The following is a 16,772-nucleotide window of genomic DNA, read 5'->3' as shown; positions in this document are numbered from 1 at the left end:
TGTTACATAGGTTCATTATATAGTATTGATGTGTTTATGAATAAGGGCCCATTTTGCCTCTATGCCATGGGTGTCAAACTCCAGACCTGCACATTTTTGGGTTTCCCCTCATTAAACACACCTGATTCAACTACTTGTGCTAATTACCACACAGCTCTTGAGATTAATCATTCGTGGTGGAACAGGGAAAGAGCTAAGCTACACAGGGCTCTGCCCCCCCAGGACTGCGGTTTGACACCCCTGCTCTATTCCCATGATGTGAAACGTCTTAATTCACTGTCAAAAAAGCACCTTTAGAATCACTGAGTAGTAATACGCCTATAACATTATGCTTTTTTTTTTCTTTCTTGTAGACCAACCTCCGGAATTTTTACTGGAGTTTGTTCACAACATGCCTTCACTGAGACTGAAGATGGTCACTGCTGATTCCATATACAGGAGTATGTGCTGCAGAAACGCTGTTTCTGTGGGAACAGAACCTCTAACCCTACGAAAAATTGTAAGTTGAGCATTATGTAGCCAGTGGGGTAGAGCTGCTACACCGACTCATTTGAGCAAAAATGCTGCAGCTTCCACTCCAAAGCAGGTAGTTAGACTGAAATACCCCAATGAATATTTAAGCTGAAATGGTTTTTTGAGGTAAAAACTAAAAGCAGTCAATTGTTTCTCCCCATTAAGTCAGTAATCTAAAAACAAAGCATATACATTTTTTACCAGATGTTTCTGTGGCTGATGATGCATGATGATGTAACTTCTATTGAGATTCATGTCAGAGTAGCACTTTAAAGGTCTCTTCATCACATCATCATCATCATCGCAACATCCCCAGACCTGTCCAGTGGTGCTTATGCTTTCTCAAATGGCTGCTCAAGGGCGACCAAGCTCTGTCACAACTAACCAGACGTATAGAAGCTATGCAGGGAACCCAGGTTAACCGTGTATGAGAGAGAGTAAGGATTTTTTCGGGAGGGGGAACACGGACGGCGTTTGCCAGGAATGGGGCAGGTGTGGGCCTGCAGCTGGCCCGGTCCCGGAGGCCCCCGCAGGTGTCATCGCCGGGGCAGCTGGAGTCACGCTGTCAGAAGAGGGACGTCAAACTCGCAGGAGGCCGTCTTCATGAAAGGCACATCGGTGCTCCGTGCCAAATGCAAGCTGTTTGTTATGCATTCCGGAACTCCTCCTGCTGATCTCAGAGCCACTCCTGCTCTGTAATCAGCGGCGGCTTCCCCAAGCTCCTATCAACATCTACAAACAAATTAGGCTGGCTGCGCAGCCCGCTGCATTCCTCTTGTCTCTACAGTGATTCCCATGAACTTTTGAAATAAAACATTATATTAAGGTTGGGCACTGAAATGGCCTCAGGACCTGTCCTGTGGAAGTGGTGGGTTATCGGCTGATTTTGAAAGCTAGTATGTGCATTAATAGAAGAACTAATCAGGACTCTGAGATTGTGACTTTATTAAGCATTGCTTTACCTCTTTTTTTTTTTTAACTTCTCTCGATAGTGATTTTGCCATAAATGTGTAGCTACTATCCATCTTTATATTCTGTAGTATATTGTTAATTGAACTTCCTTAAGGAACTGTCATGTATAATTCAAGCATGACAATAACTTGCATGCAAAATCTAACAAAAGCATTTCTCCAAGTAACCATGCACAACATACCTTGCATAACTGAATTTAATCTCTACTTATGAATGAACAGTAATGTGTTATGAAATACCATAGTTAAGCACATGTTGATGTCAAATGGCATATCAAAACCATATTTTTAATTTGGCTTGTTACATATCACTGAAAACGTAAACATGCACCATCATTTCACAATAAGAAATAATATATTTTCAGCATGTAAATGGCATTTTCTGGGAGAAGTGGCCCATATTTCTGTTGAACATCAAGTTTATGCTTGTGGGCTTTGAGCAGCTTGGTCACTTTTATGGGTCACATGCATCTGTTCTCCATAATTACCTACCCAGTACAGCTTGGAAATCCTACCAGGAAGTGTAGGACGTAAGGCAGTGAGCTTCCTGCATAGCTTGCCTGTGCATTGCAGAGCACAAACACACACAATCACTTATAATCCCTGAACTCCTCCTGTGCTAATCACAGAGCCACTGCCTCACCTTTATGAATTACAGCTCATCAGAAATGTTGCTGTTATGGCCTGGTAACTGTGAGGCGTTGAGGAGTTTGTCACATCTAGCGCAGGCTGGTATGTGTTTGTAGGGAATCTGCTTCCCTATCATGTACAGACCATCTTGGATGATTGACAGCTGGCTGCTCCAGACTATATCAAGTGCCGTTTGTCTCCTGCCAGGTCTCCAGCTATCTGCCTGCCCTGGGGAGACTCTGTGAACGTAAGCCGGCCGGGGCTGGGGGCCCGTGTGTGGCGGGGGCGCCTGCCAGGCCAGGAGGCGAAGTCCACACTGCCAGCTGCGCCGGCGTGGCACCAGCCGCCCTGCCAGGGGCTTCGGGGTGAGTGAATGACCGCTCCCCTGCGGAGCACTGCGTCCAAGCAGGGTTGCTGTCCGGGGATGGTGCCTCACAACGTCAACATGTCATTCTCAATCAATGCCACTGACGGTGTCACCGAGGGCAGTGCAGAGGTTAAAGCCCCACAGCGACGGCCGTTTGAGAGAGAGCACAGAGTGCTACTCTCTCTGTCTCCTACCCTGTACCAGCTGCTGTTGTCATGTGACCATGGTAGCTGCAGCAGTGAGCAGGGATTGACATAATGCAAGTATGCATTCACTTTTAAAAGCGATACGTGCGGCAATCAATTGTTGTAAAAGCGTGAATGCATGTGTATTTTATGTGCATTTGCACTGATATGACAAGGAATTGTGCATTTTAACCTTTATACGTTAATTCGTACTTCATTTGCGGGATAGAGGTTAAAATGCACGTAAATACGTACGTATTTGCACTGTTACATTAATCGCTATTAAAGGTGAATGCGTACTTGCGTACCAGTTATGTCAGTCCCTGGCAGTGAGCAAGTTTATTGTACTATAGAAGGATTTCAATCCCCAGTATTTTCTCCTCCTTCCATTTTATGTATTAATGTTTTGCCAATGAAAATTATATCTATATTTATATTCCTGAATACATGCATACTGGTCTTGTATATTTGCCCCTGTGATTATTGAAGTTTGGGAGAAACATCACTCTGCAATGAATAATTACCTCTTATTCTAAGGTAACATTTGTGGATTGTATTTTCGATTCATTTCCCCTTTTCAGGATTGACAAATGAATTACTGTTAATTGAAGTACAGAGTAAATTGAAAAAAGAGTATTTGGCTCTGAAACTTGGATGGGCTGAGGTACAGATCTGGATTATAGATAGGCACTGTTTACGAGATACAGCCAAGGCGATGGGGCGGGGGGCTGGCAGTGTGGTACAGTGGTGGTGGGGCGGGGGGGTGGTTTTCGCTGTCCCCACTACACGCATCACCCTGCAGACGTTTATCCCTCCCTACTCATAAGGCGCCATGTGTCAAGCTGTTCGTTCCTGCTGTGCCGCTGCCGGAATATTCCGCTTGGGTGCAGGACAGCCAATTACCAGTAAAACAAGCATCGTTTTTGTAAGCAAGGCTTCCACATTGGTGTCATCTTCCCGTCAGACGTCCTAAAGGCAGCTCCGTTATACACTGACAGCACACAGGGTCTTTGAAGTCCCTCTCTGCTTTTTATTTATTTTTATTAATCTGCTTTCTTCTCTGCCATTTTTCTCTGTGCTTTTCGTCACTGGCGTAATTCAAATAAATGTTTTTCACAGCATATTGAAAACAGGGCAGATTTATTTAAGCAGTGTCGCACTGTTATTTACCGAACTGAGGAAAAGTCGCGGTACGCGTAAAATGCGGAGCAGTGCCCTTAATTGAAAATCCAGTGTCCTGTCTGGCTGGTTTCTACCACCTTGCTGGAATGTTCCAGCAGGCCTCTTGCTGGCTGAGATTTTTATTTCACCCTGCGCTTCAAGTAACCGAGACAAGATCTGCTCTGCAGTTTTCCAAAAGGCATTTAAAACAGTAGGGGAGCATATACAGCAACTTCAGGGAAGCCCAGAATCTGACTGCATGGTGTGAAACTGACCTAGTCCTTCAAAAAAAAAAAAAAAAACACAAAGTTTTTTTTTTAGATTTTTTTTATTTTTTGAAGGCTGTCTTCTGCTTGCGTGAGACATGGTGTTCAGGATGACGCCCGCTTGCTGAGAAGCTGGATGTGTGAAGGCAGTCCCAATAATTGCACCCTGTATTGTTCCTGTCTCCAATAACCCAGCTAATTGTTGGGGAATTTACACTGTCATTAAAAAAATTGCATTTTTTCATTATTCGCATTTGGTTTTTGTCATTTTAAACGGAAACATTTCATGGTTGAAATCTGTACAGTAAGTACAGTATTCTAAATTCTAAAACCGATCCCCACCTTCTTCACTTCTTGGGCTGGCAATTCATTATTTTCTCTTCTCCTAGTCTGGACAAGAAGACGGTGCCCAAAGGACTTCACAGAGTCAACGCTGCAGGTAAACGTCACATCAAACACATCATCGATGCATGTGCTTTTGTACTAATTCGTGGATAAGATGTATCTGCTCTGTAGCTGTTCCACATATCCTCATATGGAATATCTTGAATACGTTGTGGTGTACTGCGACTTAAGGTTTTTTTCCTCTATGTGTTTTAATACCACCGACAAAAAAAGAAAAGAAAATCAAGCATATTGCGTATCAGATCCACAGTTTAGTGACATTAAAATGTAGTGATTAGGATTCCATTACAAAACTGAGTGACTTACTTAGTAAGTGCAAGTTCCAGCAATTAGATCGGTGGCACTCTGTGTGAACCCACAGAACTGTCAGCGCTTATATTCCCCCCTCCAGCTGATCAGAAAGGCCGTTGCTGGAGGGGTGGGGTGGGGTGCGGGGGGGGGGAAGTGGGACAGGGAAGGCATCCAGCTTCAGGGAAACTCAAGGCTGCTCACTTGTGTTGTTTTCTACTACGTGCCCCTTCTACTAATGCGACTGTCATTAATGTTTAATGCAGCCGCTGTTATGTTTCCTTTTCCCTTCTGCTCTCCCAGCTCACTGCTATGGCCACTTGTTTTTCTCCAGACCAGAAAGCAGGCAGCTGAGAGGCCATCGGGCAGCGGTCCTCATGGCCCTTTAGGTGACCAGGTGATGGGCGTGTCCATCAGCGTTAAGACATACTTGTGAACAGGTCCTGCTCTGTTCTGTGATGCCTTCAGATCACTATTCGTAGTAAGATTGTTATGTTCGAAATGGCATAGGTCACCAACCGGACGCTTGCCGAGATATTTCAAGTCAATCGTGATACAACTTCCAATTTCCCCTTCGGCAAAACCGAGGACCTCCCCTTGATCAGCAAAATATACAGAGCCCCCACACCCTTCCCCAGTCCCCAGTCGGTACCTTGCCAGAGTATAAAGTAAAAGTAACTCTGACTGTGAAAAGGGCTGGAGACCACTGGTGTAAGTGATATACTTTCAAAGGTGATTGAGAGGTCTGAAAACGGATAACTTTATCGCCTGTAATATAGTATTTAAGGCTTTAGGTAGTGATGGAGAATCCAAGTGACAGTGGAAATGAGCAAATTGCATTCGCACTGACACTGCATTAGATGCAGTGCAGACGTGAACGTTAAGTTTCCCAGACGGCAGCAAACAACAAAAGGAAACACAGATGCAATGTCCTCCGTACTTTTTCTTATGTTTTCAAAGTAGCTTTTTTGAGATGTTTGAGCTGAAAAAGTGCAAGACTTCTGAGTGTTCTTTTTCCTGAAAGATAACTTTATTATGCTTAAATTTCCCCATGTTTTGTAGGTAATATTTATGGCATTCAATATTATGTATTCCATACATTTTCTGTATGTTTTGGAAGTGTATCTTTCTTGATGGCAGTTCGTCTTGCACTGATCTGTCACCCAGGCTTACAAGCATAACAATTTATTTTTAGAGAATGGTTCACCCCAGGACCCACCCTATGTAACACACATGTCATATCAACTCTAATTATACCAAAATATATACTAACATAAACTATCTCATCCTTTTGTCATACTTTCGCAGCATGATTGCATGTCAGTTTATTCAATGGAGGCTTATAGATTATTATTTTATGCTCAGACACAATGAGCCACCTTGAGTAACTAGTAGCAGGAAAAATAAGAATCTTGAGAAATGAGAGAACCATAGCATGTCTTTCCTGGGAGCTGCTTCTGTCTAATGACAGAAGAAAATCACCTAAATGCGTTTAGTGGAAATTAGTCAGCTTTTTGAATTTTTATAGAAAAGGCTGGCCAAATGTGCTTGTAAATGCTGAGCAAGCAATTGCCCCTATAATAGAAGCTTTGTGTCCAAATTGTTGCCCTTAAAGTGATTTAACAGTGTGCAGATTGGTACTGGCATTTGTGAGGATGTGTACACGCTGGGAGTGCTGGACGCGCTCTTTAATCACTCGCTTTAAAGCCTATTATACGTTGAATGTGTTGCAGGGAGTTGACTGTTAATCCCAAAGCATTAGTGCTTTTTGTTGAACTGTCGAATTATTTGAGTTTCTTTTTATATATTCCTTTCTGGATGGTTATTAAAAGTATGAAATGATACGTAATGAAAAATTCCAGTAAATTTGGAGTGCCAAATATATGTGGGGTCAATCCAAGGGCCTTAGCATATTCCAGAGGATTCTGGGTGTCCTTTTTGCTAGCATGCTCATTTCAGAATACGCTTTTCCAGATGTGGTTCTTTCTCTCCGCTTTCTGGCAGGACATATGGCAGTAAAACTCATACTTTAAGATGCATACTGTCTGTTTTCTAATTCATTATTATTATTATTTTGCTTGAGCTCTTTCTCTTCCTTTAGTAGTATGGTGGGCTTTGTTTAAGCAAACCCTTATTTAGCTCCCACATCCCAGTATGAAGCCATAAAGTGTTTATGGTATGTAGTACAGTGCTGGCAAGCACTCAGGCATGGCCTCACCTCACTTGTTAGCTTCAGCCATACAAGAATCAAGGCCCACCTCGGTGTAATATGCTGTTAATTTAGTTTTCTAAAAAGGATAGTAGGTGAAAGAAATAGTCTAGTCTAGTTTTCATGAGAGTTTTAGCTTGCTGATTGAGTATCACGTGGCACATTCATAATGCCCTGTGGAGCTTTTTTAACTTTCAATCTGTGAAAAATACTGTTTGAACCATTGTGTCTAGGCTATGTATCATGGCGCTTTACACGGCCACCGGGGCTGTAATGTACCTGGAAATCCACACGTTTGAAAAAGCAAACAATCCGGAGGAACATATTGCCTTTTCTCTTTGCTTTGCTCTCTTTTTTTTTTAAGTCCTGCATCTCTGCTATTAACAGCAGGTTGGTGAAGGGGTGTGGTTTTCGGTCTGTTTTTAGGTGATATTCCTGTTGCTGTTGTTTAGGAAGTTACCGAGGTGCACGTCGTACAGGCTGGACACGAAGGCCGAGGTGCAGCTGGACCTTAAGAAATGTTCTTGTGTTCTGTCTCTAAAAAGGCGAGTTACTCATCCACCGAATTTGCAAGAGGAACCAAGTGGATATGCTGCTGAATGTCCTTTCACTTCCGGGAACAGATGTCAACGTCAAAGGTAGGTGCAAGTTTACTACCTGATATTCTTATTGTGCATTTGTGTTCATTTTTCAGTGATTGATTTGATTAAAAAGAGCATCTTCAGTATAGTGCTGGGCAGTATACCGGTTCATACCGAAAACCGTTTTTATTATTATTGTAATGATACAATTTTTTATTATACCGCAATACCGGTTTAAATAGCCTACACAACGTTCGGAAAGTAGAGCAGCTGGAAACTGTTTAAGGGGGACCTTTTCCACATGTAGCCCCTCCCCTCGGCTCAATAGCCGCTGAATGCATTCGCGCTGGTTAACACACACATACCGAGTTGGCCGAACACGGCATATGCTGCAGTTGAAGGCACTTCGCAAGCTGCTTTAGTAAACAAAACAAAAAAAACACGCAAAAGTGGGATTTGGAAGTATTTTGCAGACGAGCATGGAAAGGCTAAGGATGTCGATAAGCCTCTATGTAGACAGTGCTACAAAGTTGTGGCAACGAAGTAAAGTAGCACGTCAAACCGACATCCCGGTCTTTACAGTATGAGAAATTTTCCGAGGTCAGTAAAGCTCGTGTTCCAGCCATACTGAACTATTAAACGCTTATCAGAAATGTTAACTTTGCCGGCACACACCTTAACATTAGCTATTTATCTATGAGCAGTTAGCCAGCTAACACGTTAGCCATATGTTATCATTAAGGTAGCGGATAGGCGCAATGACTAATAATAAAATTATATAGTTAATGTGAGAACAATTCAAAAATGTAAAACAAAAATGTGTCCTGTAAAATGTGGTAAACACCCAGTCATATTTTTAAAAGAATACAGGACACGGTGAAACCGATATAACTTTGAAAAATACCGTGATATAAATTTTTGGACATACTGCCCAGCTGTACTTCAGTATAACCTTGAAATAATACATGGACAGTCTGTGAATAAACAGGGAGTATTTTGGTTTAGACGTTCAGCTCACAAACAAAAAAACACTAAAGACAGATTTCAAATTATTAAAACATTATTAAAAAATTATTATCTTTTTTTTAGTATTGTGCTCGGGGTGGCATGGTGATGCAGTGGTTAGCACTGTTGCCTCACACCTCTGGGACCCGGGTTCGAGTCTCCACCTGGGTTACATGTGTGCAGAATTTGCATGTTCTCCCCATGTCGTCGTGGGGTTTCCTCCGGGTACTCCAGTTTCCCCCCACAGTCCAAAAACATGCTGAGGATAATTGGAGTTGCTAAATTGCCCGTAGGTGTGCATGTGTGAGTGAATGGTGTGTGAGTGTGCCCTGTGATGGGCTGGCCCCCCATCCTGGGTTGTTCCCTACCTCGTGCCCATTGCTTCCGGGATAGGCTCCGGACCCCCCGTGACCCAGTAGGATAAGCGGTTTGGAAAATGGATGGATGGATGGATGGATGGATAGTATTGTGCTCCTTCTTCTGTGTTACTGTCTTTGCATTATCATTATTAAATTCTCCTAATAATTTGCTGTTAGCATAAAGCAGATGTAACTTGGGCAGCAAACTAGAAGAAAATTGGAGGGAGCCTGGAAAACATGTTAAGCAGGAAGGAAAGGAAGAAAATCCAGAGCTGTTGTGCCTGGATGACGAGGAAGCTCTGCTTGAAAGAAAGGCCTCAAGTCCTCTCTAATGAATCTGATACGTGTCTCGAGGAAGAAAAAACTGCCCATCATACTTTGATCGAGTAACTGTCTTGGGGAACTATAAAGGATAAATGCTAGGAGTGTGCTTATGTTCGGTGCTTTGCCAGCTTTCTGTGCTCTGCGAGCGTCTCCGGTAAGTTCATAGTGGTGTTTCGATAGCTTACAGATAGCTAAAATAAGATGCTTTTGGATTAAGAGGTAATGTGAGAAGTGTTAAAAGACACTGTAATTCTTTACTTCAGGTATATGTAAATCAAATGCAAATGCGCTGGTAACAAGCATATGCAAAAGTTATTTCTGTCTCTGTTAGTTTTTGGAGCTTTTAGGTACTTGGCATTCATAGCCATGCATTAGACATTCACAACAAGTCACGCATTAAGGACGCACCGCTAGTAATTCAAACTTTTAGTAATGCAATGTAACTTGTAATTTAAGTAGCCAGGACATATACTTTTTCAATATCTGTGTAGTAAGAAAACAGTTTGGCCAGAAATATTCACAGGTTGTATTAATTGGAATGTATTGTGTGCATGATGTAGCTTGTTGTTGTTGTTGTTGTTATTATTATTATTATTATTATTATTGTTGTTGTTGACTCTAGAGACCTCTAGTGTCAATAATAGGATCTTTGGTAGAAACATTACAGCAATTAAAAATAAGTGTCTGTGCTCCCAGTTTAGGTAAGTTCAGAATTGACTGTCTAAAATAAATTTAAATGGCTGACATAATGTTTATTAATGTGAAAAATTAGCATTAGCAATAGCATTTATTACACATTTTTGTAATAACAAACAGCTTTTCTTATACACTGTTGATTATTTTTTTATTTATCTGTTATCAGATTACGCCGGCTGGACTCCCCTGCATGAAGCGTGTAACCATGGCAGCAGTGCATGCGTGCAAGCCCTCTTACAGTATTGTCCCAACCTCCACCTGGATGTCCAAGTAGGCGGAGTCAGCCCCCTGCATGACGCCCTCCTTAATGGCCATGTTGATATCGCCAAGATGCTGCTACAGTATGCAGGTCAGCCACGGCTCTCACACTGCTGCAATTAAACATGCGTCATGTCCTGTCACAAGCGTTTTTATAAATGCTTATTACTGGGCTCACAGAACACTGCAGCAGCTAATATAATCATATGCAAGGGGCTTAATTTTTTATTTTTATTTTTTTCCTACATCTGTTTTCAACATCCTTAGGATTATTTATCCCAGTCATAGTTATTCAATTGCGAACAAAAAAAACTTATTTTATGATGAACGAACCAAAAGCATATAGTTATATTTAAGTCTCATATTCTGAAAATAATATGTAATGCAGAACACAATGTCCTGAAAAATAAATGCTAGCATCTCCCAGGGGATCCGGTTTCTTCAGCATACATACATGTATACATATAGATTGCAGCCCTACAGTCATGCACACTCTCATACATATTGCTTCCATTTATAGCCCAGAGTTGAGTGTATCGCAGGTTCGGTATAGAAATGAACTCTTAGCTCCCCTGAGCTTGATATGAGAAGGTCTTTGGAATGTAGCTGAGCTCTGTTCCCGGGCCAAAAAAGTAAAAGCAGCGGAGACATGCTGTGGGCCGCCACGGCCGTGAGCCGTTTGGCGATAGATTACATCATGCTGGAATGAGATAATGTGTGGCATTTAGTTTATAGTCCCGTAAACGACTAATACAGTGAGATAACAGGAGCATGAATAAATGTGCGGAGTACCCAAAGCGCCCAGCAGCACTGACTTTCAGAGGCGTGTTTGCCTTCTCTGCCATCTCGGTTTAGCCGCCTTGCCGCGTACTTGTATATCCTCAAAATATCTGTCAAAACATATAATTCTTTCACATATTCGTTGTCCATTAATGTGTTTTTTTGAAGAGATTAAAAGAGTCAGGTTCTGCCACTTGCGAAATTCATACATGAGTTTGTGGGAAGTCTGTCAAAACAAAGCTATCTTCTGTGTGTTTGCGCTCGCTTGCCACGCACAATTACTGATCGGGATCTTGAGATCAGCGCGTCGTGTCAAAACAGGGGAGATCAGTTTTCGGGAGGGAGCAGCCGAGCTGTGCGGACACCGATGTACATACCAGTGCTTCACTTAGCTGCCCAGTTTGACTAATAATAGGTCATTTGATTTCTCTCCCATTACCACACATACATAATTTTGTCCTAAAAAATTAGATTGGGATTGTTTGGTCCCAGGGAGGAATTGGTTTGCAGCAAATGAAGAGAAGAAGAGATTTAAACAGGTCAGGAGAAAATGTTGTTCATAAAATTAGACACACTAAGAACGCAGGTCCCGCCTCCGTCTAGGAAGTTTCGGCACAAGATTACAGTGATAAATATATAGGGGAAAAATGCTAATTTCCTCTCTGGAGCTGATATGTTGTTATGCTTTTTTTGTCCTCAACTAACTGCTTAATTCATTCTGCTGTTTCTTATATTTCAATTGTTATGGAAAAACACTTGCAGGGGTAAAGATGGAAGTTTTGTAGGATATTCAAAATAGATGTGTAAAAATACATTCAATATTGTGCAAAATGTTTAGGTTTTAAACTGTAAACTGATTATTCTAAAACTTCTATAACATGATATTTTTCTCTAGAAATGAGAACATGAGCATTTAAAGGAAATTAGTATTGAGAAGCACTTGTGTACTCTTACTTGTGTCTATACTGTGTGTGTTTGTGTGTGTGTGCGTGCGTGCGTGCGTGCGTGTGTGTGTGTGTGTGTGTGTGTGTATATATATCACAGCAAAGACGTTTTGCATTCCCTTTTGATCATTAATGGAAGGTTGAAGTTTTCCAGAGGTGCTTCACAGTCAGTTTCGTGGCATTTGCCATTCTTATGTCTATAAGCACAATTAAAAAATCCTGGCTTTAAAATAAAACTGCTCATGTGAGGATGATGAAGGAGGGGCCTGACTGCCCTGACAGCACTGTGAAGCCAATGCCCCGGCAGAGGGCAGGGCTGTGGTTTTCATTGGCCCTCTGAAGGTTGGCCCTGCCCACCTCCTGACCTCGGATTCGTGCCTCACGCGGGGGTTTGATTTTTTGCAGGATGGCCAGAGACTTCCTGATTGGAATGTAAAGTAACCTTTGGCTTAAGTGTCAGCAACCCCAAAGACAGGAGAAGAAGTAAAGAGCCTTGAAGTGGTCAGGATTACCCCTGCGTCAGTCTGCACGAAATTATCTCCACCCAATAGCTGACACTTAGCAGTGTTGTATCACTTACTTTGCTCCCTGTGACGGCTCTTTTACAAATCAGGAACGTTCTCGTTTTCATTGCCCTTCCTTGATTTTACTTCATATTCAGGAAGTGCAAAAAAAGCTGATACAAGCACAGTTTGCTTAAATAACCAACGAAGGAGACATTGTGTCACTCATCCACTGTGCAGTTTCCTTAGTTTCTCTTTAAGTCTTTTTTTAAGTCATTTTTTCTACCTTACTGAACTGATATTTACTTCTGTAGCCCCTTAGCTTCTCAGCTTATAGACGTACGCCCTTCAAAATGAGCTCATCCCAGAAGCGCCATTGAATGGCACAGGAAGGCGACGCTTCCCTGTATGTTTCTGAATTGTGCCGGTGTGTCCGTTTTTTACGGTAGCATGGAGGTGTGCATCTATGCCATGTTACAGCAATAACCTGTTGATAGAGAGACGTTCAAGTGGCCACTTAATATTTCCATTATTTCCATGACCTTGCAGGAGGAATTCCGGCAGATAATGAGATCTCTGTCTCATGGAGAACCGCGGGGGGTGGGGGGGACGCTCTGCACGGCATCTCCCAAAGCCCACCTCTCTTTGGGTGCTACCCAAGCAGGGAGTGTCACGGTGATTGATGGCTTTGATTTTCCTAGCTCTCATCCCATGCTGATACAGCAGTCCTCACTTTGCCTGAGCGCCTGTTTTCACAGACACCCACACTTCTTAACAGCAGACCCACAAGCTTGTGCAAAGAATATTTCTGTATTTCTTAATGCTGCAGTATTGTTGTAGCTTAAAAATCATATATTATGGCCAAGTCACTAAGCTGTTGGTTGCTCCTAGACTTCCTGCCGCTCTTGCCATTTTTGTGTCTTTTTTTTTGCTTTATTTAAATAGGAAGTTACATTTTATTTTCACATTCTCTCCAAGAAATAAAAGCTTTAGGCCAAAACCCTGACCTTTGTCTTTGTTCAAAGTTTATTATTGTTAGTTTTTAACTCCTTAAGCTTTGACAAAGTAACCTGGAGCACGATCTACTTGCCAAAGATGAATCTCGGTCTGTAAGTAGTACGTTCAGAACTGCAGCTTACCATACCTTTTTCACCTCCTTATAAAGACAATGTCCCTGAGATGCATTTTTAATAGATGGTATAGCAGAATGTTTCACTTCTGCTCATTTAACATTTGGTCCATGGGATATTTGTATCAGTTTTTTTTCCCCCTTATTTTTATTCTTTGTCAGATGCAATACATTGAATATAAATGGAAAATGCTGCTTCAAGGTTGCGGCATTCAAGTCATTTTCCTGCAAGAAACAGAGCAAGAGAATAGCTGGATAATGAGGAGGCTTAAAAGCCAGGCCTAATCACACCTCGCTGATCCTGACTAAGAGAGACGGATGATTCATTTGTATAGGATGCACGCCACGTCCTCCGCAGCTGACAAAAATATCACATTGATAGAATTTTAGACACCTTAATGGTAGCTTGGCCGAACAAAAAAAACACCTCCCCCTATTTAATCTAATTGCCAAGATAGTGTGATTAAAGACATTTAATGGTATATGACTATTCCAGATGGTGAGATATTGGTTATCTCTGTATACATACTGTTCGGTGTGTTCACTGTGTCCGCCTTTATTTGAGCTGTGACTTAGATCAGGGCTTAAAGAAGTTTTTGACAGAATGGCACAACATGCGATTTCATTACGGGGAGCTGCATTGATTCATTATGAACGTGTCTGTCTGTCTGTCCGTCCGTTTCTCTCTCTCTCTCTCTCTCTCTCTCTCTCTCTCTCTCTCTCTCTCTCTCTCTCTCTCAGCAGTGTTACAGTTTTATCCCCTGACCCTCTGTTACATTTCAGCAAAGAATAAACTTGCACTTAGAACAGCTTCAAGTGTTCTGCTTTGGCCAATTGCCAATGTGTTGCATGTATATGTTACATAATATGTAGCAGTCATATACACTGCTACATATAAACTCTATCTGGACTCTCTCCTTGGGCTGGCAATCTCACTCCAGTCTGTCTTCGTGCTTTTGGATTCCGTGAGGGTGTTCTCTGTTAGGCGTTCATTGTTCTCGTGGTTTCTGTGCCGTCCTGCGTCCCACGCTGCCCCGCGTCCTTTAGCCAAAACCAAACCGCCGTGTGTTTCCTGAGTTGCACTGAACTCCCCACTGCGATGTCTTCCTTTCACTGTAATGGGTTTTATTATATTATCTCGCAGTCCTGCGAGCCGCTCCTGGTACTTGCGGTGTCACGCTTCTGGCCTTTGGCTCTGCTCGCCCAGTTCAAGTCTGTCCGTCATGCGGCGAGAGAGTCGCATGCAGTGTTTACTGTACGGCCCGCAGCTGAACTGCATCGGAGCATGTCTGGCTCAGCTGCGGCTTTTAGACAGCGGGGAGATGGGGACTGATTCTCGCTGGCGGCCTGCCTCTCTTTTTTGCCCCCCCCCCCCCCCCCCCCCTTTACCAGTCGCTCGCCGTTTCATTCGCAGTCTTCGCCTGCCCTCTAAAGGCCACGGCGCCTCGTTCCCGTCCGTGAGCCTCCGTGCCGCTCACCGTTGTTGCTGCGGCTTACGCCTAATCCCCCAGGTGTTCTGTTTATCTGCCAGGCGGTGTATCTGACACACCACGCCAATACCTGGACTTACTTCAATCGCTCTCGGTGATGCGGCAGCCAATATGGTATCAAGCGCCGGCCTCTCTGAAGGGAAATAGCAAAGCAATGACAGATGTGCATTTCATGGGCCATTGTGAAGAATAGGCAGCGACTCATTGCATTGTCCTGGGGGAGGTCGAGGTAGCCTGCGCTCGCATTCATCAGGCTGCGGTGGGTGAGTGCGCGAGCGAGCGAGTGAGCGAGCCCCCACGCGCACGCCGGCGCCCCCCGCTCCGCCTTTGTCACATCCCAGGTTTCAGCCTGTCAAGCAGCTTGACACTGCTGCAATGGGGACCTCGTCTGCCTTGGGCCGCTGACTCTTCCGCCGTTGAGGGGCTTGATTTGCCACCGCCCTCTTTTGCATGGCCAAGGGGGGAGTTGGGGGGGGGGGGGGGGATGGGTTGGTTAAAAGGAACAAAAACTTTGCCCATTGCTTTCTGTACGCATTGCACGTTTAAAGTGCTGTGTTTTAATAACCCCCTGTAATTAGTGCGCATTTCAGTGATTCGCGGGGTAGCCTGCCTCTCTTACTCCTCAGTGACCCCGACACAATGCCGATTCTTACGTTCTGCTTTATATTTCGCTCTCAGAACATCGCAAGGCAGTTTGCTCTTTGTACCTTCGCAGCGTACTGTACTTCAGATAAGCAACTTAAAACAGCAGGCGATATAAATTCATTATATGTTCTTAATACTAAAGTCATAAATTTGTAATTCCTGAACAGATGCATTACATTACATTTAATAATACAAATACTTTTGCCTTCCCAATTACATTTCATAGTAATAAACACAGAATGGCCAAAGTGAAAACAAAGGATGTTGTTTTACTTTTTTAGTGTGTTGCCACCTGCTGGTGATCCTTTTTATTACTCTTTTGTACTGCATCCATATACAGTATAGGTGGATATGTGTGTTAGTGCATGAAGTCAGATGGTTTAGTGATGTTTAGGGGAAAAATGCCCCTAACCATTAAAGATTAACTTGTTGCCTCATATTATCTTGTTGGTAACTATAGCCCCCTAAACATACTAGTCTTCTTTAGTTCTGTGTTCTGCACATACTTCTATTTTCCTAAATATTCCAGTATTCTGCATATTATTCTTAAATATCACTCTGCAGAACTCAGTCATGTTGTTCAGGGTGAATTTATGGCAAATCAGTGCATTAAGGAAGTTACATGCTGTTTTGTGTTCTGTGTGGGTAAATAGTTCTACAGTAGGTCTTGTTCAGAAGTTATGGTGAGATAATAAAATAGAGTAGGATACTTAATTTATCCCCGTGGGGAAGTTGGGTGCTTTGGGTGCTTTGCATGGGTGCTATACAGATGTGTATAAGCGTGAGTTCAGAGTGTAGTACCAGTGAGTGTCCGGTCCCTCCAGAGCAGGTCAGGGTGGAGGCCTCGCTCAAGGGCCGACTGCCGATATGATCACTCTGTCAGCTTCAGAATTCAGACTCACAAACGTCCAGAGACAGATCCACTGAACTGCAGATCACCCCAAGTGAATTCAGCCAGGAATTCCATGCAAGATGGTACTCTGTAGTAAACTGTATGTTTTACTCTCTAAATATTAGCAATTCTAACTAATGTATGGCTTGATAGTACTAATACAATTATTAT

General features: G+C 42.9%; 1 protein-coding gene across 3 annotated transcripts in view; it reads left to right on the top strand.

The window, feature by feature from the left end:
- slf1 (SMC5-SMC6 complex localization factor 1) overlaps nucleotides 1-16,772 on the top strand; it is a 35,918-nt gene that overhangs the window by 6,284 nt on the left and 12,862 nt on the right. For all 3 annotated transcript variants that reach the window (XR_007383373.1, XM_048983019.1, XM_048983008.1), the window contains 5 exons: nucleotides 354-499; nucleotides 2,322-2,479; nucleotides 4,483-4,532; nucleotides 7,541-7,633; nucleotides 10,127-10,309. Coding sequence is in view for 2 of the 3 variants with exons in the window: in XM_048983019.1 (XP_048838976.1) it covers nucleotides 354-499; nucleotides 2,322-2,479; nucleotides 4,483-4,532; nucleotides 7,541-7,633; nucleotides 10,127-10,309 (630 nt within the window). In the remaining variant the exon portion in view is untranslated. The remainder of the gene's footprint in view (nucleotides 1-353; nucleotides 500-2,321; nucleotides 2,480-4,482; nucleotides 4,533-7,540; nucleotides 7,634-10,126; nucleotides 10,310-16,772) is intronic.

This window comes from Brienomyrus brachyistius, chromosome 2 (assembly GCF_023856365.1).
Source record: "Brienomyrus brachyistius isolate T26 chromosome 2, BBRACH_0.4, whole genome shotgun sequence".
Classification (NCBI taxonomy): domain Eukaryota; kingdom Metazoa; phylum Chordata; class Actinopteri; order Osteoglossiformes; family Mormyridae; genus Brienomyrus; species Brienomyrus brachyistius.
Note: the sequence above shows the minus strand (reverse complement) of the source record. Positions and strands in the feature narration are given on the sequence as shown.